At 35.0% G+C, this 24,399-nt stretch overlaps 1 protein-coding gene across 2 annotated transcripts in view; it reads left to right on the top strand.

The window, feature by feature from the left end:
- TFPI (tissue factor pathway inhibitor) overlaps positions 1-23,983 on the top strand; it is a 96,281-nt gene extending 72,298 nt beyond the window's left edge. The window contains exons 5-8 of one of the 2 annotated variants that reach the window (XM_005889544.2): positions 1,883-2,059; positions 3,126-3,221; positions 20,521-20,700; positions 21,599-23,983. In XM_005889544.2, the coding sequence (XP_005889606.1) occupies positions 1,883-2,059; positions 3,126-3,221; positions 20,521-20,700; positions 21,599-21,708 (563 nt within the window). In that variant the 3' untranslated portion in view covers positions 21,709-23,983. The remainder of the gene's footprint in view (positions 1-1,882; positions 2,060-3,125; positions 3,222-20,520; positions 20,701-21,598) is intronic. The other variant, XM_070359371.1, reaches the window with a different exon arrangement.
- Positions 23,984-24,399: the final 416 nt, after the last annotated feature.

Below are 24,399 nucleotides of genomic sequence, written 5' to 3'. Positions count from 1 at the left end.
ACTTTGTTACATACCTCGTAGCATCACCATCAGAACAGTTACAGAGGCAATGGAGATTCTCTACAACCCACCTTGTTTGCTTCAGATAGTTACCAAGTTGGCAGCTTGGAACAAAAGTTAGGAGTGAGAATCATGTGGCTTATGGAAGTTGGTATATAGCTTAAAGCTTGCATTCTAGGTTTTAACTGAGCATCAATTTAGAGCAACAACTGTATATACAGATTCAATACAAATATTAAAACTTTATTTATCTGAGGAATACTGGAATGAATTTCTTAATTTTTAATCATAAATATTTTAAGCTGTAGGCCTAAGCAGAATAATTTTACAAGTATGCAATATCAATTAATAAAATAAAATCTGTCCTACAATGGGGTCTCATATAAATGATAGCAACTTCCAATTGTATAATTCCTTAATTACATTTCAGGATAATTTATTACCATTTTCTCATCTTTATAGTCAATATTTTTTTACCTACTCCCTTTTGTTAAGCATAGAATTCTTATATTATTTGTTAATATGATTTAAAGTTTTATAAGAAGTACATACTAAGACCTAAACAAATCAACTTAGTGATCAAATGTATTTTTCTTTCTCTTATTGTATATTAAAAAAATTTAAGGAAGTAGGATTTTTCCTTATTTCATATATCATACTTAACCACAAATTGTTACCATGGAAATAATAGTAACAGTCACCTTAAGAAACAAGAGGCAGTAAACAGGAACTAAATAATTTTCAAATTGGTACTTTGAGAAGTCATAGTAATAGATATTTTACTCTATATTAAAATATTATATTTTACTTAATAAAATAATTTTTTCATGCAGATTGATTTTTCTACTGTTTCAGAAATCGTTAATATTATTAAATACATGTTCTTTTTAAAATAAACACTCATGAATATTGTTTCCTTGAGATGGATACAACATGCTTTAAGATGTGAAAAGATTGTGCGGTTCATTTTTGCCTTCATGGGCAGCAGCACAGAGGGCAGAAAATGGGGAAGCTGGAGCTTTCCCCTGAAAATTCAAGCACAATATATCTTGCAATCATAATTTTGAAAATAATTTGAAGCTCTTCTTTCTGAGTATGAATGTAAACAAGGCTTGTAATGTAAACCACAGTGGCATAACTTCTATGACAGCTGTGTTTAGCCTGGATTGGAGCACTATCAAAGATTGGGTATTAGGCTTTTTCAAAAGCCTCTCCAATCCCTGAACATGTATTTCCTTTCTGCCTCTGCACTATTGGAGTCATTCCAATGCCTGGAAGAAAAATAAGAGACACAGTGGTGGAGGATGTCATACCTAATACAGATATTGATTTCAGCATAAGAATTTAGGAGCTTCTAAGTATAGCTATGAAAGCCTCCACCCCGCCTCAAAACTTCTCTGTTTATAAAAATTGAAGCCATTCATAATGAAGCAGTACAGTATACTTTAAAATTAGATTACACATCTGAAAATTATGAAATTTGTGGATCTTTCCTAAATGTAGATGCACATAAGGTTAACAAAAATAAATAAACCAAATTTTTGCCATAATACTTTACACTTCCAAACCAAGGGTAATCAAACCCCAATATCTTTTATTCTCTCAATATATGAAAAAGTTGATAGTTAATGTGCTAACTATGAGAAATTTAGAACTTGAAATTCCAGTAGACTCAATGTATGTTCGTTGTACATACATTGTTCTAAATGTCAAAGTGGATAAAACACAGTTACGGATAATGTTATATTTTACCTTTTATCTTTATCTTTTCATATGTACTCCTTAAATAACTTCAACTTAACCAGTTGTTTATATTTTTAATTAACATAATTAAATTACTCAAAAAAAGAATACTACTTTCTTATGTTTTAATAATTTCTAGAAAAGCCAGATTACTGCTTTTTGGAAGAAGATACTGGAATCTGTCGTGGTTATATCATTAGGTATTTTTATAACAATCAATCAAAGCAGTGTGAACGTTTCACATATGGTGGGTGTCTCGGGAATCTCAACAACTTTGAATCACTAGAAGAATGCAAGAACACCTGTGAAGACACATGTATGTTTATTTCTCATCTCCTTTTACTTCATTTTATAGGCATTCTTTTTAAAATAAGACATCTTAAAGGATGTTCAGGTTTACCCAGATTTTGCTGCAGCCATGCAAGTGAAGATCCCTTGTATTCACTCTAAATCTGATATAAATTAGTCACTATCTTAATTTTTTTAAGAAATAGAGAATTAACAAATTTATGTGTGCTAAATTCTTTGTCGTGTCCAATTCTTTGTGACCCTATGAACTGTAAACCCCAGGCTCTGTCCGTGGGGAGTGGGTTGCCATGCCCTCCTCCAGAGGATCTTCCCAACCAGGGGTCAAACCCGTGTCTCTTATGTCTACTGCATTGGCAGGTGGGTTCTTTACCAGTAGCGCCACCTGGGAAGCCCTAAGAAATTTATAGTGGAAATTATTTTCATCGAAAAAAAAATTTGTAGGTTAGATTATTTAATTTTCCTTTCTGAGAATACTGTAGTAAAATTTAGGCACAAGAGTAGGACTGCTAAAATCCCTTAGGTTTATAACAATTTGAGGGAAAATGGTTCTTTGGAAACTACCACTGAAGATCAGTTTTATCCAGCTATAAAATTAATTAAAGGAGTGACTTAAACATTAACTGTTACCCCCTTTTGTTTTGACAAAGAACATCAAAGATACTCATGGAAATATTATAAGATATATGTATAGATAGGTTTAAAGATTCACCACTGTTCACCACTTCCCAGGTGGCTCTGGGTAAGAATCCAGTTGCCAGTGCAGGAGATACAGGAGACTCAGGTTTGATCCCTGGGTCAGGAAGATCCCCTGAACAAGGAAATGGCAACCCACTCCAGTATCTTTGCCTGGAAAAATCCCGTGGGCAGAGGAGCCTGGCAGACTACAGTTCATAGGGTCTCAAAAGTCAGATGTGACTGAGCAAATGAGCATGCAGCACAATTTAACAAAGCAATGTAAATAAAATTTCTAGACATTTACTTTTCTAAACACAACTTCTGTGCTTTGTTTTATGTGTACAGTTATGAGCTTGTGACAATGTCCTCTATTTTAATTGGCTATATATGTTTTCCAGTGAATGATTTCCAGGTAGATGATCATAAAATCCAGGATAATGCTATGAATAATGCCTCCTTGACTCCCCAGCCTAGCAAGGAACCCAGCTCCTTTGGTAAGACTCTGTTTCAATTACTGCCAGAAAAATATTATCATGGTAACAATAGAAGAATGTGTATGAGAACTATGTTTTTTAGAAAATTATACCTCTTGTTCTTTAATTATAGATCTGATGAAATACTGAGTATTTCAGTATTTATTTCAGTATTTATACTGAATATTTCAGTATTTGTATCAGTACTATTATTTCAGAAATAATAGTAGATGAAATACTGAGATTCAAAACTGCTTAAGATCTTTAGTCCCAGAAAAATGATAATTTTCCTAATCTATTTTAAAGTATGCTTTGAAGTAAGTTTTTGATTACATATCACATGAAAACTTTTACATGATACTTAACTCTATGCTAAATTTATCTTGTAACATAATAGCTAGGGGTTATCAGCTTCAGTGCCTAATTGTAAATGTTTGCAATGGCAGCCTAGAATGGTCTTAAATTGAGCCTAGCGTTGGCCTAGGTCTCTGGTGTCAGTCACAGGAGAGATTAGGAATTTGGTGACTAACCATCCCTAAGGTTAAGTCACCCTGAGGGACTTTTCTTTTGGAAGTATGCAGAACTCTTTTTCTGGACTCTATCCTGTCAACATATTTGTAGAATTTAAAGAAACATACAGGAAATATGCCCGCAAAAATGCAGAACTGTGAAAATTCTGGGAAACATAACCAGACATAACAAATATCTAGACAGAAACCACCCGAAAAGTTGGAAGTTAATGGGACGAATGTAAGGTCCTTACTAAATTTAAAAAGTCACATGTGCTCTTTCAGAAACTGAAGATTTTGCTTAGAAGCAGTCCATATAAAATTGTTAAATGTAAAGTTTGCATTGTTCAAAGAGTTCTGTGACATTAAAATTGCAACTTTAAGGTGAAAAGAGACATACTGTCTCCACCCCAGTCATGCGTCAGAAACGGATGGGGTTCCGAATGTCTTTGAGCATCTTTCTTTACAAAAAAACAAATAAGCAAGCAAAACTTCTGCCCAGATGGATTTAAGAGACTGTAATACTGACTGATTTATCTAGAATGAGGAATATAGACCTACATTGACCTGATTGTGTCTATGGACTTGTTTCAGCCCTGAAGGCAATACATTAGAAGTCCCCACACTGTGACTTAGAAGGATTGGAAAGAGTAAGATGTGAGACCTAAGAGAGAACGTTATGTATGCTCTTGGTGCTTGAAACACTGTCCTGTGAAAGGAGAACTAAATTCTGTACGTGCCTCACTCAGCCCTCTCTATTTCAGTCTTCCCTATTCACATACCAGGACTTGGTTCTTTATCTCCCTCAACCCAGCCAAAGAATCAGGTTTATTGAATGAAATCTAAAGCACAGACCTCTTTCTATAAAAGTGTTTCTTTTTAATGTGAGGTCTTCAAAAATGGATGAGTGCTTCAGGGACTAACGTCCCCAAATTGTAGGCACTGACGCAGTGTTCCAGCAGCACTTGAGATGTCACAGGAAAGGAAACTGAAGTCGCTCAGTCGTATCCGACTCTTTGCGACCCTGCGGACTGTAGCCCACCAGGCTCCTCCATCCATGGGATTCTCCAGGCAAGAATACTGGAGTGGGTTGCCATTTCCTTCTCCAGGGGATCTTCCCGACCCAGGGATCGAACCCAGGTCTCCTGCATTGCAGGCAGACACTTTAACCTCTGAACCACCAGGGAAGCTCTTGAGATGTCATAAAAGGTATGCAAAATTTCAGAGGGAATTAGACCCTAGGGTACATTCAAAATGCTTTCAGGTCCTTAGATTTTATAATTAGAGCAGTGAGTTCAATACCAAATGAAAAGAGTCTAATTTTTAAATACTACTTTGTAATAATGATAATCCTAAGTATCTTTGTACTTCTAATTTTTTATCTGTGAAATTACTTAGAAGTACAAAGATACTTAGGATTATCATTATTACACATTGTTTCTTTGTGTCCTTCCAGCCCTGTGTCTTTCAGTGACATTTTATTTTATCCAATTAAATATCCCATGATGAAAAGCACACTAACTCTTATTGCTGTGAAAGATGTGAAAGTTAACAACAAATATATTATTGAATGTAAAGGTACGTGTGATAAATATATCTACATGTGAAATTAGTTTTTAATGTGTTTCAATTATTTTTGTTTGGGTTACTTTACTAATTCAAATAGAGATCATTAGTTATTTACCATTAAAGTGAATAGAGTAGGTTAGGAGATGGTTTTGCCTTGGAGTATAATACTTGATTTTTAGCAGGCATACTAGAAAAACAGAAAGGGGAAAATACAGAAAAATGTGAGAAAATAATGTTTTAAATACTGTCTACTAAATGCCCTCCCTAAGTTTTTATGTAGATGCACATTAAAAAGTATATTAAACAAATTAATAGTTTTAAAAGCATATCATTAACTAAGGAAGCAGTAACATTCACACCATAAATTTAAAGCGAAACAATGTTAAAAGAGATTTTTTTAATTTCAAATAATAGACATTTAATTTCAAATAATAGACATTTGAGGGATAGTTCTTTCATAGTAACTGCATTTAAAATTAGGGCACATGGTCTCCCTTTTTGTTTAGAGAACTATTTTATTTTTGGGGGTTTGTATTTGCTTCAAAATCTAAATTCCTCTAGCTATTTTGACCCCTAACCCTCTTTTCCTGGGAGCATTCTCTTATTCTTTTGTTTTGTAGCATTCCTAATTTAAAACATGAAACAATGTTGCAATAACTTCTCTCTGGTGGCTTAAACATGTAAAGGATGACAATGAAGCTCTGCCTCTAATCTTCCTAAAACCTACATGATCCCATGTCTGCTCCATCCAAGATGAGGCAGGTGGAGATGCAGCTGTACCTTTCCATCATCTAAGACCTAGATGATCCCTCCTCCATCCCATCCAGCAGCAGACTGTAGGAAGGCAATTGTGCCCCCACCCTTCCAAAACCTAGATTATCCCTCCCTCGACCCTTCAAAAGGCTTTGTGGAGGTCTATAAAGACACTCTTGATATTCCAAATCAAAAAGTATTACATCCATCACTGCTTGCAATTACATTAATACATGTTACAATAATTTAAGAAACTACAGTTCAATGTTTACAGTAAAACCTTGCTCAAGGTTTTAGCAAATGTAAAAGGTTCTCTGTAGTGTTAGATTCTTTTGAAAAGATGTAAATCCTTTAAGATTTTGATTCAGCATACAGCAATAGAACATGCCCCACAATACAAATAGAATAGCATTCATTTAAAATTTTTGTCATTGAAAACAATCCTTGGGTATTTGAATATTCCAAAAATACAGTGAGATTGTGTTATTGTTAAGTGAAATATTTGCAAATATAATTTTAATGTTTCTCTTTCTGATGATGATAGAAAAACACTTTGGAAATATTGTTGAATGTTACTAGAAAATGATTTGGTAATTCTTAAAACTGCTATTCTCAACCACAATGTTGCAAATTAGCATGAGAATATGTTTTTTCCAGTGAACCTTCTTGACTCAAGATATTTGAATGCTTATTAAGCACAAGTGTTAGTCGCTCAGTTGTGTCCGACTCTTTGCGACCCCATGGACTGTAGCCCGCCAGGCACCTCTCCAGGCGAGAGTACTGGAGTGGGTTGCCATTTCTTTCTCCATATTAAGCACAACTGAGGTTTAATTTTCTCCTTTCATTTCTGTATTTCAATATTAATAGGCTCCTACATTGCAAGCAGAGTCTTTACTGTCTGAGCCACCAGGAAAGCCCAATAGGCTACACGGGTGACCTCAAAGATTGAAACATGCTCTTCCTTAAAGAGGATTTTATAAATGTTTTGTAAGCATGCCCCTGTGCACAAGTGAGAGAAAATTATTTGAGTTTGATTTATTGTTCTGAATTATGAGGATCTCCTTGTAGTTACAAGAAATGTATCCTCCATACATGCAGGAGAGAAATAATTCTAACACAATATCTCTAAATGTATGCAGTTCTGTGTATGATCTTCAGGATGAAAGACTGTCACAACTGCTTCTTGACTTTCTTGGTGTGATTGGCACTATAATAGAGTGGATAAGAGAAATGACTCTGCGTCTGAAGACTTGGGCTCAAATCCCATTTCTTCCACTTACCGCCTGTGCAACCTTAAAATAATTCTTAACCTCTCTGAACCTTACTTTTTCCTACTACAAAATGAGGATGGTAGTAATATAGTGCTTACCTCATAGGCTTTATTGTAAGGTGAAATCATTCAATATACATAGCTTGCTTAGGACAGTGGCTGATACCTCTTCAGTGCTACATAAATATGATTCATCATTTTTAACCCATATAATTCAGAGCAATACAAGCCTTAGTTCCCAGGCCTTAGTTTCTCACCTCTAAAACAACTCTTTGTAAGTTCCCATTTGCAGGAAAAGGTGATACTTCAGCCACTTATAAAATCTCTAATTATTCAGATAAAGTGCTTCAGCACATATACTATATATAAATGATAATCAACTTTTATTTTTTTAATTATGTTTTTAATTTATTTATTTTAATTGGAGGCTAATTACTTTACAATATTATATTGGTTTTGCCATACATCAGCATGAATCCGCCACAGGTTTTAAAAGAGAATTCACAGTAGAGCTAAAAACAGTTCAAATGTGTTTCCTAGAAACAAATTAAAGAATACTGGTATGAAGTATTGTGGGGCCTTGGGACAAAAGAATTTTGAGTAATTTTTCTTTACATTTTATAATATTTCCAACTTTATAGATTTTCAGAGTTCTGCCGCCGTTTTCCCATTTATTAAAGACTGAGCATTTGGTAATCACTTTTGATCACTTCTCTCCAGTCATTAAATTTTATTACTTTCTCTGATGAAATGTCCATTCTCATCTTTTCCATTTTCAATCTTACCTGTTTTGTTCAGTCTATTGTTCCTTGATGTTTAGATTACCTCAACAATCATATGTCATCTGAACTGGGATGCTAATGAAAGTAGGATGCTAAAAATCATTTATTTATTTACAATATATATTTACAGATAGAAAATTAGGATTGTGATTTTGGCAGATAAATAACAGTTTTATTTTAAAGTGTATTACAATTTTTCAAAAATATATTTCAAAAATATATATGTTGGAATATGATATACCAAAAAAATAAGTATGAACCAGTGCTAGCTCAGGCAAACCAGACGTTACAGACCATTCAGTTCAGTTCAGTTCAGTCGCTCAGTGGTTTCTGACTCTTTGTGACCCCATGAACTGCAGCACACCAGGCTTCCCTGTCCATCACCAACACGTGGAGCTTGCTCAAACTCATGCCCATTGAGTCGGTGATGACACCCAACCATCTCATCCTCCCTCTGTCATCCCCTTTTCCTCCCACCTTCAGTTTTTTCCCCTTCCATAAGAAAGACTTCTTCCTCTCTCTCCCCCTTGGCTTTTTATTTTGATTCATTTAATAATTAAATTGATTTTTGTGTCAGCTCTGACTTACTGACTAGATGGCAAGTTTTTTTAAAGGAAGGAACAATGGATTTTGTATTTTGTAGACTCCCCTCCTCCAGTGTTTATCCCACTGTTAGGCACCAGAGAAATGACTTATATATTTTTATTTATTAATTTTGTAATCCACAGTTATAACAGAAAGAACAAATGATGGTTAGAAGAATGCTGATCACACTTGCTGATGTGTTTTTGAACATCGTTGGCATTCATGCTCCATGCTCATTCTAGGATTATATACCATTTTATGCATATGCTAATAATTGTGCTTTTGATATTTCTTTAATATTTATATGGCATGTGTACAGATGGCTTCCATTCTGTACCGTTAATAACATTTGAATAACATTTAATATTTATACAGAGAGAGTTAATATATTCCTCTCCATATATCTCTTTGGTAAATGTCTAAATAGCAAAGAAAAACTAATGTTTTCAAGTATTCATATTGGTTCTGAACTTTTAGAGTAGACCTGACTCATTCATGAAAAAAGTGAGTTATTCCGCTTCTCATAACTGACATTCTTCTGTATATCAACTGCAAATAGCTGTCTTGGGACTACTCTAGTTACATGATATTTTGGGAAAAAAAAAACAATCTTTGAATATATTTAAAAGACTATTGCCAACCCAGTCTGATACTTGTTGTCTGGCTGAGAAAAGGAACATCTCTATACCTGACCTAGTCCTGTGTTGCTTCCTGGCAGCCTCCAGTCAAGGGAGAGTGACTGGGTGGTATTCTGAAGGCCATTTGGGTACCTGGAACTCTGTCTTTCTCCTGACTGTATTCAATGTATGACATAGTGCCAGATTCCATATATATATATGTATATATATGGGTGAAAAAAATGGGTAGAAAAAAACACACAACACACAGATCTTTTAAATTTTTTTTGCTTCTCATTAGCCTTCTGGAAGAGGTATTACACTCACAAATTACCTGCCTGACACCAAACACCATTACTGTTATAGTCGATTTAATATTTGAAAGATAATTTTGTCACCTATTTGGCCTCTTGTTGAAAATTTGATTATATAAAGAAAAATATTACAACCACACTTTGGAAAGAAAATAATCCCCATCAAGTAAAGAGTTATGCACGTAGCTGTATACCACAGTTAATCACTAAGCACTGTCAACAACTCTTGAAAACCCCAATCAACAACTTATATCCATAGTCCCCCAAAATATCTTATTTTTCATATGGTGTTCTCAGATCAAAAGACACAGAAACTTCCCTCATAATCTAAACATGTCTATATGATGAATCTGGTGCCATTGAGCGGGCTTTACAAAAATAGATAAAAACTTGTGGTAAGTATCCATCAGATCTCCTGCTTCCTGGCAGGAGTGAGGTGAGAAATAAAAATGTAGCACTGCATCTCTGCCAAGATGGCGGCCATCCAAACACAGTCACCCTAGGTGACCACTGACTACGTTTTGCCAATCCTTTTCTTCCTGGCCCATCTCTGGTTTTAACAAGGATAAATTTTTTTTTTTTACCATAAGATTCTGTTTAAGATTCCTCCAGAGAACTGTTACAGATGCCTTTAAAAGAGAAAATTCACAGACCTCCATTTTGTGAGTATTAATTTTATATGAACAAGTAAAATGGTAGGAATAAACTTCTTAGGCATGTGACCATTATACAACTCTCAGTCAAGCTTCAGTTCAGTTCAGTTGCTCAGTTGTGTCTGACTCTTTGTGACCCCATGGACTGCAGCTCACCAACTCCCATTGCTTACTTGTTGTCCATCACCAACTCCCATTGCTTACTCACACTCATGTCCATCATGTTGGTGATGTCATCCAACCGTCTCACACTCTGTTGTCCCATTCTTCCCCTGCCTTCAGTCTTTCCCAGCATCAGGGTCTTTTCAAGTGAGTCATTTCTTGGCATCAAGTGGCCAAAGTATTGGAGTTTCAGCTTCAGCATCAGTCCTTCCAATGAATATTCAGGGCTGATTTCCTTTAGGATTGAGTGGTTGGATCTCCTTGCAGTCCAAGGGACTCTCAAGAGTCTTCTCCAACACCACAGTTCAAAAGCATCAATTTTTCAGCACTCAGCTTTCTTTATAGTCCAACTCTCACATCCATACATGACTACTGGAAAAACCATAGCTTTGACTAGAAAGACTTTGTTGTCAAAGTAATGTCTCTGCTTTTTAATATACTGTCTAGGTTGACCATTGCTTTTCTTCCAAGGAGCAAGTGTCTTAATTACATGGCTGCAGTCACCATCTGCAGTGATTTTGGAGCCCAAAAAAGGTAAAGTCTGTCACTGTTTCCATTATTTCCTCATCTATCTGCCATGAAGTGATGGGACCAGATGCCTTGATCTTAGTTCTCTGAATGTTGAGCTTTAAGCCAACTTTTTCACTTTCCTCTTTCACTTTCATCAATAAGCTCTTTAGTTCTTCACTTTCTGCCATAAGGATGATGTCATCTGTGTATCTGAGGTTATCGATATTTCTCCTGGCAGTCTTGATTCCAGCTTGTGCTTCATCCAGCTCAGCATTTCTCATGATGTACTCTGCATATAAGTTAAATAAACAGGATGACAGTATACAGCCTTGATGTACTTCTTTCCTGATTTGGAACCATTTTATTGTTCCATGTCCAGATCTAACTGTCGCTTCTTGACCTGCATACAGATGTCTAAGGAGGCAGGTCAGGTGGTCTGATATTCCCATCTCTTTCAGAATTTTCCACAGTTCGTTGTGATCTACACATTCAAAGGCTCTGGTATAGTCAATAAAGCAAGGGTAGATGTTTTTCTGGAACTCTCTTGCTTTTTTGATGATCCAGTGGATGTTGGCACTTTGGTCTCTGGTTCCTCTGCCTTTTCTAAAACCAGCTTGAACATCTGGAAGTTCATCCACATATAAATACAATACAAACTACAAATAAATTGATAATGATAATAAACAATAAAACACAAATTAATAATACTAATTGATTTATTTAATGGCACATGTTTTTTGCTAACAGGGAAAAGTCTCTATAACATGATTTTGGTATGGACTGCTATAGGACAGGTTAGGAATGGGATAGGAACAGGTTAGAAAAGCTTGTGCCATTCTATGTTGTGTGTAATTCTTTTACTGCCCTTTTTCTATTTGAATGCTGGACAATCTTTACAGGAATGAGCTTGAAAAGCATTGATATAACATGTGTAGTGTAGGGGAATCTCAAATTTATCTTTTCTATGGAGAAAGCAATGGCAACCCACTCCAGTACTCTTGCCTGGAAAATCCCATGGATGGAGGAGCCTGGTGGACTGCAGTCCATGGTGTCGCTAAGAGTCAGACAGGACTGAGCGACTTCACTTTCACTTTCATGCATTGGAGAAGGAAATGGCAACCCACTCCAGTGTTCCTGCCTGGAGAATCCCAGGGATGGCAGAGCCTGGTGGCCTGCCGTCTATGGGGTCCCACAGAGTTGGACATGACTGAAGCAACTTAGCAGCAGCAGCAGGGACTCAGAAGAAAGAGCTTTCTAGTTTATCACTTATTAATTCTACTAAATAAATCTGACTGACTAGTGCAGATATGATCAGAGAGGGCATAAAATCCTAAAACTTTGGTCTATTTCTAGAATCTGCCCAGGTTGAACATCAGAACCCAATAATTCTTGCCCTTCAAATATTTGAGCTCTCTGTATGCTGTTTGACTCGGACTGTTACTTCCAAAACTTTTTAGCCTTCTTGTTCGATAAACCTGCTTTGTTAGGTATCTTTCTCCTGTTCAGACTTATTAAATTCCAATTCCACTCATATAACTAAGGGTAAGAAGCATCTAAGATACTCTGAACCTGAGCTTCAAAGAAGACAGACTTTGAGACTCAAATATAAAGGGGAACTTGTGACTACTTTCATTTTACCTGAAAATAATTAAAATATCTTTGCTTAATTATTTTTATTTTCTAGTTAGTTTTTAGAGTTTTTCTATGACATACCATAACCATTAAGCACATTGGCTTTATGGGCAGAAAACTGTGGGTTTAAATTCCAATTCTGCTATTTGCAGACTCTGCCTCTGGCCTTGAAAAAAATTATACCACTCTCAGCCTCAAGTTCCTCATCTGTTATATGTGAAGAGTAATATCTCATAAAGTTTTTATGAAGATTATGATGATTAAACTCAGTATTTAGCACAAATAACTCAAAGGTATTAATATTTAAGTTTTTTATGTTAATGGTGTCCATGATTATCCATAATGGTATTATGATTATCTGGATAATCAACAGAGGTTTATAGCAGGAAAAAAATAAAATAATCAGGGGTACCATTTGTATACATTTTATTACATTTGTATTACATTTTATAATACAACTAAAGTATGTAACCTCGATTTGAAGTTTCTTCATTTAATATACTTAATACTATGATTACCTGAAATAACATAAACCATTTGTAAAATTCAAACATAATTATAAAACACCAATATATGTTTTATGTCTTTGGGTCTTATTTCTAATCAAAGGAATATCAAACCTGTGTTTCCAACTTAATCTTATGACTTGAGGTACGGATTTGTTATACTTTTAAATTTTGGTTCAGTTCAACATACTGAATGTCTCCTATATGAGGATTTGTCACGCAGACTGGGAGTCTAATAATTATAAACAGAAGGTGGTTTTGTCCTTTATCGGCATGCCTGGGAGATAGGGGCATATATAGATGTTTTCAGTGTCTACTATATGCTCAGACAGAGACCTGAACAAGTGTTAAGGGAGGACAAAGTCTTGATGTTGTACTTCCATTGAAGAATGTCAAAATTAAAATTTTCTGTCTTCTCAAAACTTGGGTTTTATCTTCTAACATCTTGGACTTGTTTGCCTAGATGCTAGCTAATCCACAGGCATAGCTCACAATTTCATCTTCGTTCAGAGAAATTTTCTGAAGTACGATGTTCAGTTGCTCAGCCATGTCAGAGTCTTTGTGACTCCATGGACTGTAGACTGGCCGGCTCCTCTGCCCATGGAATTTTCAGGCAAGAATACTGGAGTGGGTTTCCATTTCTTCCTCTGGGGGATCTTCCTGACCCAGGGATTGAATCTGTGTCTGCTGAGTCTCCTGCATTAGCAGGCAGATTCTTTTAACACTATGCCACCTGGGAAGACATTTTCTAAAGTAAAGCCACATTGAAATAAAGCCATGATTACAAAATTACAAATTTGGAAGCTATTGACTATATTTTATAATATAATTACATTTCAAAATATTTTAGAAAACATTCCATCTTCTAAGTCAACTAATCTAGAAATAATAGAATTTGCCTTCTCTCTATCTGTCTCCCAACCCACATTCACTCTGATGCTTAATTTTAGCCATTGCTGCTCTAACTGCAGTAGTTAGGGTTCTCTTATACTCTGCTTTTTTCATGTCTCCTACTGGATTCAGCTGACACATACCTGGTTGAATTTGTTTTATGTATAAAGATAGATAATAATTGCCTCTTTTATCTTTTTATATGTTCAGTCATTTATTAAGGTCTACATCATAAAATCAAATATGTTAGTATGCAAGGACCTTCTTAATTTGGTCTGAATTTGCTGATCAAAGGAAGGATTTGGTACTCAGCTCCCTGAAACAATCTCAGAAGACAAAAAGCAATTTCTTCAACAAGTGATCAGGTGGTTCCTAAAGCCTAAGTTGGTTGGTAAAATAGAAGCCTCAATATAGGCATGTAAAATAGTACACACAGACATCACCAGATGGTCAACACCGAAATCAGATCAATGATATTCTTTGCAGCCAAAGGTGGAGAAGCTCTATACAGTCAGCAAAAACAAGACCAGGAGCTGACTGTGGCTCAGATCATGAACTCCTTATTGCCAAATTCAGACTTAAATTGAAGAAAGTGGGGAAAACCACTAGACCATTCAGGTATGACCTAAATCGAATCCCTTATGACTGTACAGTGGAAGTGAGAAATAGATCTAAGGGACTATATCTGATAGAATACCTGATGAATTATGGACAGAGGTGCGTGACATTGTACAGGAGACAGGAATAAAGACCATCCCCATGGAAAAGAAATGCAAAAAAGCAAAATGGCTGTCTGAGGATTCCTTGAAATAGCTGTGAAAAGAAGGGAAGCAAAAAACAAAGGAGAAAAGGAAAGATATACCCATCTGAATGCAGAGTTCCAAAGAATAGCAAGGAGAGATAAGAAAGCCTTCCTCAGCGATCAATGCAAAGAAATAGAAGAAAACAAATGAATAGGAAAGACTAGAGATCTCTTCAAGAAAATTAGAGATAGCAAGGGAACATTTTATGCAAAGATGGGCTCAATAAAGGACAGAAATGGTATGGACCTAACAGAAGCAGAAGATATTAAGAAGAGGTGGCAAGAATACACAGAAGAACTGTACAAAAAAGATCTTCACGGCCCAGATAATCACGATGGCGTGATCACTGACCTAGAGCCAGACATCCTGGAATGTGAAGTCAAGTGGGCCTTACAAAGCATCACGATGAACCAAACCTAGTAGAGGTGATGGAATTCCAGTTGAGCTGTTTCAAATCCTGAAAGATGATGCTGTGAAAGTGCTGCACTCAATATGCCAGCAAATTTGGAAAACTCAGCAGTGGCCACAGGTCTGGAAAAGGTCAGTTTTCATTCCAATCCCAAAGAAAGGTAATGCCAAAGAATGCTCAAACTACCACACAGTATACTCATTTCACATGCTAGTAAAGTAATGCTCAAAATTCTCCAAGCCAGGCTTAAGCAGTAAATGAACTGTGAACTTCCTGATGTTCAAGCTGGTTTTAGAAAAGGCAGAGGAACCAGAGATCAAATTGCCAACATCTGCTGGATCATCAAAAAAGCAAGAGTTCCAGAAAAACATCTATTTCTGCTTTATTGACTATGCCAAAGCCTTTGTGTGGATCACAATAAACTGTGGAAAATTCTGAAAGAGATGGGAATACCGGATCACCTGATCTGCCTCTTGAGAAACCTGTATGCAGGTCAGGAAGCAACAGTTAGAACTGGACATGGAACAACAGACTGGTTCCAAATAGGAAAAGGAGTCCAACAAGGCTGTATATTGTCACCCTGATTATTTACCTTATATGCAGAGTACATCATGAGAAACACTGGGCTGGAGGAAGCACAAGCTGGAATCACGATTGCCGGGAGAAATATGAATAACCTCAGATATGCAGATGACAGCACCCTTATGGCAGAAAGTGAAGAGTAACTAAAAAGCCTCTTGATGAAAGTGAAAGAGGAGAGTGAAAAAGTTGGCTTAAAGTTCAACATTTAGAAAACTAAGATCATGGCATTTGGTCCCATCACTTCAATACAAATAGATGGGGAAACAATGGAAACAGTGTCAGACTTTATTTTTCTGGGCTCCAAAATCACTGCAGATGGTATTGCAGCCATGAAGTTAAAAGACGCTTACTCCTTGAAAGGAAAGTTATGACCAACCTAGACAGCATATTAAAAAGCAGAGACATTACTTTGTCAACAAAGTTCCGTCTAGTCGAGGGTATCGTTTTTCCAGTAATCATGTATGGATGTGAGAGATGGACTATAAAGAAAGCTGAGCTCCGAAGAATTGATGCTTTTGAACTGTGGTGTTGGAGAAGACTCTTGAGAGTCCCTTGGACTGCAAGGAGATCCAACCAGTCCATCCTAAAGGAGATCAGTCCTGGGTATACATTGGAAGGATTAATGTTGAAGCTGAAACTCCAATACTTTGCCAAGAGCTGACTGATTGGGAAAAACCCTGATGCTGGGAAAGATTGAGGGCAGGGGGAGAAGGGGATGTCAGAGGATGAGATGGTTGGATGGCATCACTGACTCAGTGGTCATGGGTTTGGGTGGACTCTGGAGTTGGTGATGGACACGGAGGCCTGGTGTGCTGCAGTTCATGGGGTCACAAAGAGTGGGACATGATTGAACAACTGAACTGAACTTAAAGTAATACAGAATCAGAGACACCACATAAAGATTCAATGTAAGTACAAAATTAAAGGTTTACTGTATAAATTTTAAAGCTATTACATAAGCCAGTTTACATATAAAACTGGCTTTTGGAGCATCATCTTATAGTTTAGCAGTCATACTATATCAACTGCTATTCCTGGCAGAATATGAATCGATTCTGAATTCTGAAATCTATCATAGACCCTCTAAATGGAAGCTATCCAACTTGTTATTAATGGTGAAGTCAAGACAGTGCATTTGGTTATTAAATTCCCTTTGAAAATGAACAGAAGTCAGGTTAGTGTCTTTTATTCATCTTAAATTTCCACAAATTATAATCTAGACTAAAATATCACATTGTGCAACTACTTCAAAACCTTTATATTTTATTTCATTGTAGATATTAAAGTCTGGATTTTGAATAGGTAAGTGCCTTGTATTTATCTAAAATAAATATGTTAATTAAAAATAGTCCAGTTTATCTCCTGAAAGGGAGCAAAAAATTTCTATTTCTTCACCTTTAGAGATTGAATGAGATGATACTCAAGGACTCAATAAATCTGGAGCTATAATATCCTTGAGAAACCATATGCTTCATTATTTTAATTCTGTTTTTTATACTAGCTTAATTCAATGATAGTCTTAACTGCTTCAAGCAGTTAATGACTTTAGGAGAAATGACTAAATGACTTTAGGAGAAATAATTTATGTAGTGGGTATAATTCATGTTTCTGAAGAGTAATGTCCTTTAAAATCTTCCCAACTGATGGTGATTTATTGCATTATTAGAACATAATTTTTTTTAAATTTGAAATATTGAGTTGGCCAAAAAGTTCATTTGAGGCTTTTCATAAGACGTTATACAAAAACCCAAATGAAAAAGAAAAAGAAATCTTTGGCTTACCCAATACAGCCTTTTTAGTGATTAATTTCAAGCTGTAACTCCCTATCAAAATGTTATTATCTCTCTACAGTAACTTGGGTCAAATGTGAGTTGAGTCTGATGATCTCTTTAGGTAGTGATTAAAATAGGACAGACAGATGAAATAGTCATCAGATCAGTCATGGAGAAATACTTTCTGAGTGGGAGCTGCTATGTGGTAAGAGAGACAGTTAAGTCTGCACACCAGATTCCAGACTGTGAGAAGCAGCATTCCACATATCCTCTGATCCAGAAGTCACAAAGAGTTTCAGGCAGAGGTAATCTGATGCTTGAGGCAGTTCAGCAGGTAGTGAAACTCTTTGATGAACCTGTACTGTCAACTGTCTGCTTGCTTTCAAACTTATCCCCTGCATTATTCTTGCTCTTTCCCTTGGTTTCTGAGTAGTTTGGTCAGTGGCAAACTGTTGGAAGACTGGGTGACTAAAGGAAAACAGAGAAGTACGTCTCTCCACCAAAACTGTGGAATATTCTCCATGGTTTCAGATGAGACCAGGCGTGTTCTGGGTGGTATGGCCATAGACACTCCATGGTTTCGGATCCCAGTGGAGAGACTGTTTTGGTTCTAGCTTTCAAGTGATGTTCCAGGCTCCTGGTATGATAGCAGAGGCACATTCCTTGTTACCCTTAATCTTGGAACTATAGCCCCAGATATACTATGCCAATTTGTCCTCACTTTGAAATAACACTGATTTTGTTATGGGGCCAGTTTTAATTTAGGTTGTGTGTTTGGCAAAAAGAGATGATTTGTTCCCTGTAATCAGAAATTTCTGTCTGTCCTGGAATAAGAAGCTTTAGAGCACTGCTATTAAGACATAATAAGTAACATTTGTGAAGATGTATACTACAAGGATATCTATAATATATGTATATATTATTATTTTCAACTTATTGTGAGCTAATATATTTTGTGTAAAAATGCTAAAGTGAAATAGATGTATAAATCATACCATGACACTTACACATCTACTATGAGGCATCTGTGGCTGCTTTTTGAGAATAATATTTAAAAGAAGAATAATTTCTTCTGTTTTCTCTGTTTCTCAAATCAGGCTAATTGCTTGTGGGGTATTTCATTTGTTTCTGAGCATGGGTGATAATTTTAGAAGGTCATGGAATTAGAAGCAATGGCAGTTGATAACTATGTTATATTTTTGGCTATGGACTGATGAGAATCCACAACTTACCCACTGGAAAAGCTTTCACACAATATTGGGCTCAATTACAGCATATCTCTCCTAGGTTGTTATAAAATTCCTCTTACATTAACCATTTTTGGAGAAAAAAGACCTCAACATTTTCAGAAAATTAAGCACACATTCTCACCAAGTACATTTTAATTTTGTTTTAAGATGGCAGTAATAATGCTCTATAATCCCTAAATGAGGTGAGGCAAAACATAAATTAGACTACATGATTTTTAGTCAAGTTTTTTTACAAAATCCCAGGAGTTTCTTTTAAATCAGTGTCTATACACCTACTTAAAGATTAAGTAATACAATTTTAATGTGATTTCAGTTCTTGGAATTTGACACAAAATGTCACCTTTCTAAAGTGTTTATCATAAATTCTTCCCATAATATTTTCAATACTTCTCTTATATTTTCAAGAATTTCTCTTTTACATGAGACATTATATCTAGATACTCTAATCTTTATTTACATATCTAGAAGGTAGGAGGTTATAAAATTTTGTTTATCAATTTAAGATTTTTTCACTTTTTTTCTCAGATTATTTTATTTATTTTTTAGTCTGTTTACCTGGGGTTCACTTGCCTTCAAATCAGTTCTTGCTTTTTGTACAAACTCTTTGCCTTCATTGCTACTGAATTCTTCAAAGTTCTATTTTCTGCCAATATTGTACATTCAGCATATCCTCTTCATCTGCATTTGCTGTACCATGTCTTGCTATATTGATTCCTGGCCTTCCACCAAATTATCTTCAGTTTTGGTTTACTAATAATATCAAGCAGTTTAGCTCTACAACTAAAAAGACTACCATCTTCCCCTCACTGACAGGAATTCCAGAAGGAGCTGAAAACTATCATCAGGCTGAAACCATTTTTATGCTTTGTCATAAGGAAATGAGCGATCCTTTCATTACCCTAGTTGTATTTTTTTCCTTCTATTTTTGAAAGTGGTTGGTCCCATTGACAGACTAGCCCATCTGTCTGGTTTAAACCTGTAAATGTGTGATCTTACCTGCCTTTAGCAATAGTCCTTCCTTTGCAAAAATGTCTAACTCATCTAGAACTGCTGGTTTAATTCACACACACAGAAAAAAAACTTACTACTAAGCCAAATCATCTGGGTTCACTTTCCAAAGCTTAAGGTTAGAATTTGCTATACCTGAATCCCTGTGCTTTAAAATGTCATATGTTATGTCATTCAGAACTTTGGTCAGGGAATGACCTCTTCCTTATCTTCTGTTTGTTTCATACAGTGAGTAAATTTTTTGCTCATCAAGACTTTATTTGTGAAGTTGAATACTCATGAACAAATGATATATAAGCAATGATAATTTTTTAAAATGGATATGGTTAATAAATTTTCTTAAATTGTTGAATAGTGGTTGTTTACAGTGTTCTTGCTTGGAGAATCCCAGGGACAGGGGAGCCTGGTGGGCTGCCGTCTATGGGGTCACACAGAGTCGGACACGACTGAAGTGACTTAGCAATATTATGTAAAACTAGTTTCGTCAGATGAAGAGTAATCCTGGCACTTTTCTTTAACAGATGCACCTACTTTCATATTTACTGGAGAAAGGTCTCAGTATAGTGAACGCTTGGAGACTGGCTAAGCATTTTCCTGGAATTGAAATATATGAATTTTATGTTATTCATTCAGATTACTGTTTCACATAAACATGCCTAATAAGACTAATCTACAAACAATAAATATGAAAGTTTCAGACTAACTATTATATATGACTTACTATGTTTTCTTTATCTTTTTAGAATTTAATGGCCCCTCCTGGTGTCTGACCCCAGCAGATAGGGGATTGTGTCAAGCCAATGTGACCAGATTCTACTACAATTCAGTCATTGGGAATTGCCTCCCATTTAAATACAGTGGATGTGGAGGGAATGAGAACAATTTTACCTCTAGAAAAGCATGCGTTAGGGCTTGTAAAAAAGGTATAGAAGGCATTCTCCCATTAATTCACTACTGTTTAAGATAATAATTGCATTGAAATCATGAATGAATTTTAATCTGGGAAAGTATGAAATTAGTTCTATTTATGATAAGAAATAGTATTTTCATTTAACTGTGTCTTCTCAACTACATTTTAATAATATTGCCAGATACGTTAACTGCAGTTCCTTTCAATGTATCTTCCTCCCCCAGAAAAATTTAAACAAAAGATTTTATTTTTTTAATGTTTATATACTAAGCTTTCATTTTAAAGGATTATACCAAAATATCTCTAAGCTTTCTAATGCATAGAAATTTAATGTATTTATTTTCTTCTGAAAATAAAAATGATCCATATTTATAGAATGTGTGCATGCTAAATCACTTTAGTCATGTCCAACTCTTCATGACCCCATGGACCATAGCCACCAGGCTCCTCTGTCCATGGGATTTTCCAGACAAGAATACTGGAGTGGGTTGCTATGCCCTCCTCCAGGGTATCTTCACAACCCAGGGATCAAATCAAGTTTCTTAAGTCTCCTGCATTGGCAGGTAGACTCTTTACTACTAACGTCACCTGGGAAGCCCATTTATAGAGTGTTAATATGTAAATAAAAATCATCTATAACTCCACTCAGTCATGTTACAGCCACATGTCCACTTTAATAAAATAAGCATTAATTTCTAACTGAAGATGAATAATAAAAATCAATAATGTTTACCCATTTATGCAAACTGACATCCTTAGAAAGAGGATGTTTACACAAAGAAATAGACAAATGACTGTTAAACCAATTACACTTTTTTGATTTAAAACACTAAAAGATAATTTGAAGAAATTTTAGATTATGTTTTGTTGTTAGTTTATCATGTATAAATTTATTTATCTTCCTTTTCTAGGTTTCATCCAAAGAATATCAAAAGAAGGATTAATTAAAACCAAAAGAAAAAGAAAGATGCAGCGAGTGAAATTAGAATATAAATTTGTTACATTACAACATTATTTCTAATAAACATTTTGGACAAACATTTTCATTGTGATTCTTATTGTTTCTCTCCTGAAATCTTTTTAATGAAAATCTCATGAATCTTCTATGCATATATTACCTGCTATTAATACGTTTACATCAGAGTTCCTTTTCTAATCTAATCAAATTGCTTATTCTGTGGCTATAACTTATTAACTGTCTACCATGAATTTATTATTCTCTTGATTCCTTTCTAACTATCTGCCATTTAACTACAATTTATCATACTGTTGGCCCCATCGAGTCAGTCTGTTTTACCATCTGGTGGTTATCTGTTTGAGAATATGTCATCACTTATTTGTTTTTATCACATATACAATTATATTCTTTATAGCCTATGTTCAGATTAACAAATATAACTATTAAAGATCAAGTGGTTTGGGGTTTAACATTTAAAATGATGGCAAGCATGTTTTTCTGATTAAGATCACTCAATATTACATTGGAAAGAGCTAGTAACAACAGAATTCTACCAGATGATTCACTCCCTAGACATACTTTGCTCCTTTTACACTAACCAGCGCTTCAAACAATCCTAAGCCAAATCATATCTGAACAAAGAGAGTCAACTCTGTGTCATGTGCCTGCCTGATTTTGATTGATGGAACTTTTATGTGCTTCTGGCCCATCTTATCAGTAAAGAGGGTTGAATAGTTGTGTGTTAAATACAGATCATGATAAGAAAAGTCCTGGTGGAAAAGAGAAGTTTTTAATGACAACCTGAAAGAAATTATTTATGTACTTTCTAATTTTATTGTTTGACAAAATTTTCTCTTCCCCAAAATGGCAAGAATATATAAACCTCCCGAAACATATTCATTTATAATTAGGCTTTGCACACAATGCAACCAGTAATTCATGCTTTAATAAATGTCATACTATTTCTGTAAAAAAGGAAGACAAAATTATCAGGAAGGAAAAGTCTCCTAGAAAAATGCGTATTATTCACTCTCAAGCTTTTAACATTTATCTGGAGTTAATTCAGTTTATCTAGATCCATACCTTTCCTTCTCTGCTGACTCATGTATAGTTTGAGATCTCAAGAGCCTTGTTCACTGCAAATTTCACATTTAAATTTGAACTTGTCATCTAGAAACAACTAACCACTTTGTCCATTTAGTTTAGCTTAACGACTTCTCTCTAGTAATAGCAAATAAATTCTGCTTGTTCCTCAGTCTTGAGAGTTTGAACCCAATTTTGATTTCTTCTTTTCCCTCATATACAGCTTATAATCAGTCTCTAAACACTGTTGATTGTTTTGTCATAAAGTTCATCTAACTCCCAGTCTTTTTATCTCTACTTCATTCTTCACATCATTACTGATTTAATTCTTAAGAATTAACTTGTGTGTTTCACTACTACTCAGAATTCTTCAATGATTCAGTAATTGGTACTTAACTTCACCCTATCCTCCCAATTTAATTTTGATATATGTATGTATTTGTACTTACCTACACTACTCGTTCATGACCATCTCAGTTTAGTTAAAATGGTACTCATAGATCACTGAAAGTATATATCATTACTTAGTTTATTCATGCTGATTTCATATTTTTAAAATGTGATCCCTTCCAGATCATTCATGTGAAATCAGACAAGCTGATGTGAACTATAAAATCACTATCTTTTGAGGCATAATATGAAGAATCCTAATATACATCCTATGTCATAAAAATTGTATCAGTACAAAATAATGTCAATTTTTTCACGTGAGAAAATTTTTATATCTTGTTTTCAAATATTCAGTACATAAGCACATAAATAACTGCCTTAAATTGAGTCTTCTATGGAATTTGAAAGGTTTTGAAATCAAAATCTCTTGTGAAATATGTCTGTTGTCTTTTATACATGGATAGCAACACCTTTAAGTAAATGTAAACTCTTCTTAGGTCAAGTGGCAAGTTGCCACCAAGGACATACAAATAGCATATTGGTGACTTGATGATTTTCCCCAACAACTACTCATAACTTCATTACTTAGTCAAAAGACATACACTGAGAGATGGTTTGCAATGTTTAATGCATGTGAATATGTTTACTGTGTTTTTAAATAAGATTGTCTCTGGTGGTTTTGTCTTCCCATATTTTGCATAATCAAATGCATCTAACTGTGAATTTTATATAGAATTACATTATATAGCATCTGATGCTTATTTACCAACTTTGTTTATTCTGTTTAAAATTAACAGGTTATACTGAAAATTGATAAAATGTTTTCATTTTTTACTGTATAAGCAATAAAATATATTATCCTAAATAATAAAGTGTGACTGTTATATTACGTTAGACTTAAAAAAATAAAAATTAATGATCTTCAGTTATTGCAAAGGTAAAGAGTTCTAAGACAAAGAAACAAATCATTCCACAAGCTGCACTCTACTTGTCTCCATCTATATATTCTACATTTATTCTATTCCATATGTATTTCTACCAGTCATCTAATTATATAAATATAATATAATCAAATATATATTATATGACAACACATTATATAAATGACTTCCAATCCTGACTAGCCTGTCCAGTTTTCATACCAGAGGAAAGAAAATGACATTAACCAACTATTTAAGGGACTTTCTGATTTTTTCACCTTCTTTCTCAAGAACTTGAGCAAAAACATGTCTTAGTTGACTTCCCTGCAGTTTCCTATGCTTAGGAAACCTTGATTCTTAT

This window comes from Bos mutus, chromosome 2, assembly GCF_027580195.1.
Source record: "Bos mutus isolate GX-2022 chromosome 2, NWIPB_WYAK_1.1, whole genome shotgun sequence".
In the NCBI taxonomy this organism is placed as follows: Eukaryota; Metazoa; Chordata; class Mammalia; order Artiodactyla; family Bovidae; genus Bos; species Bos mutus.
Note: the sequence above shows the minus strand (reverse complement) of the source record. Positions and strands in the feature narration are given on the sequence as shown.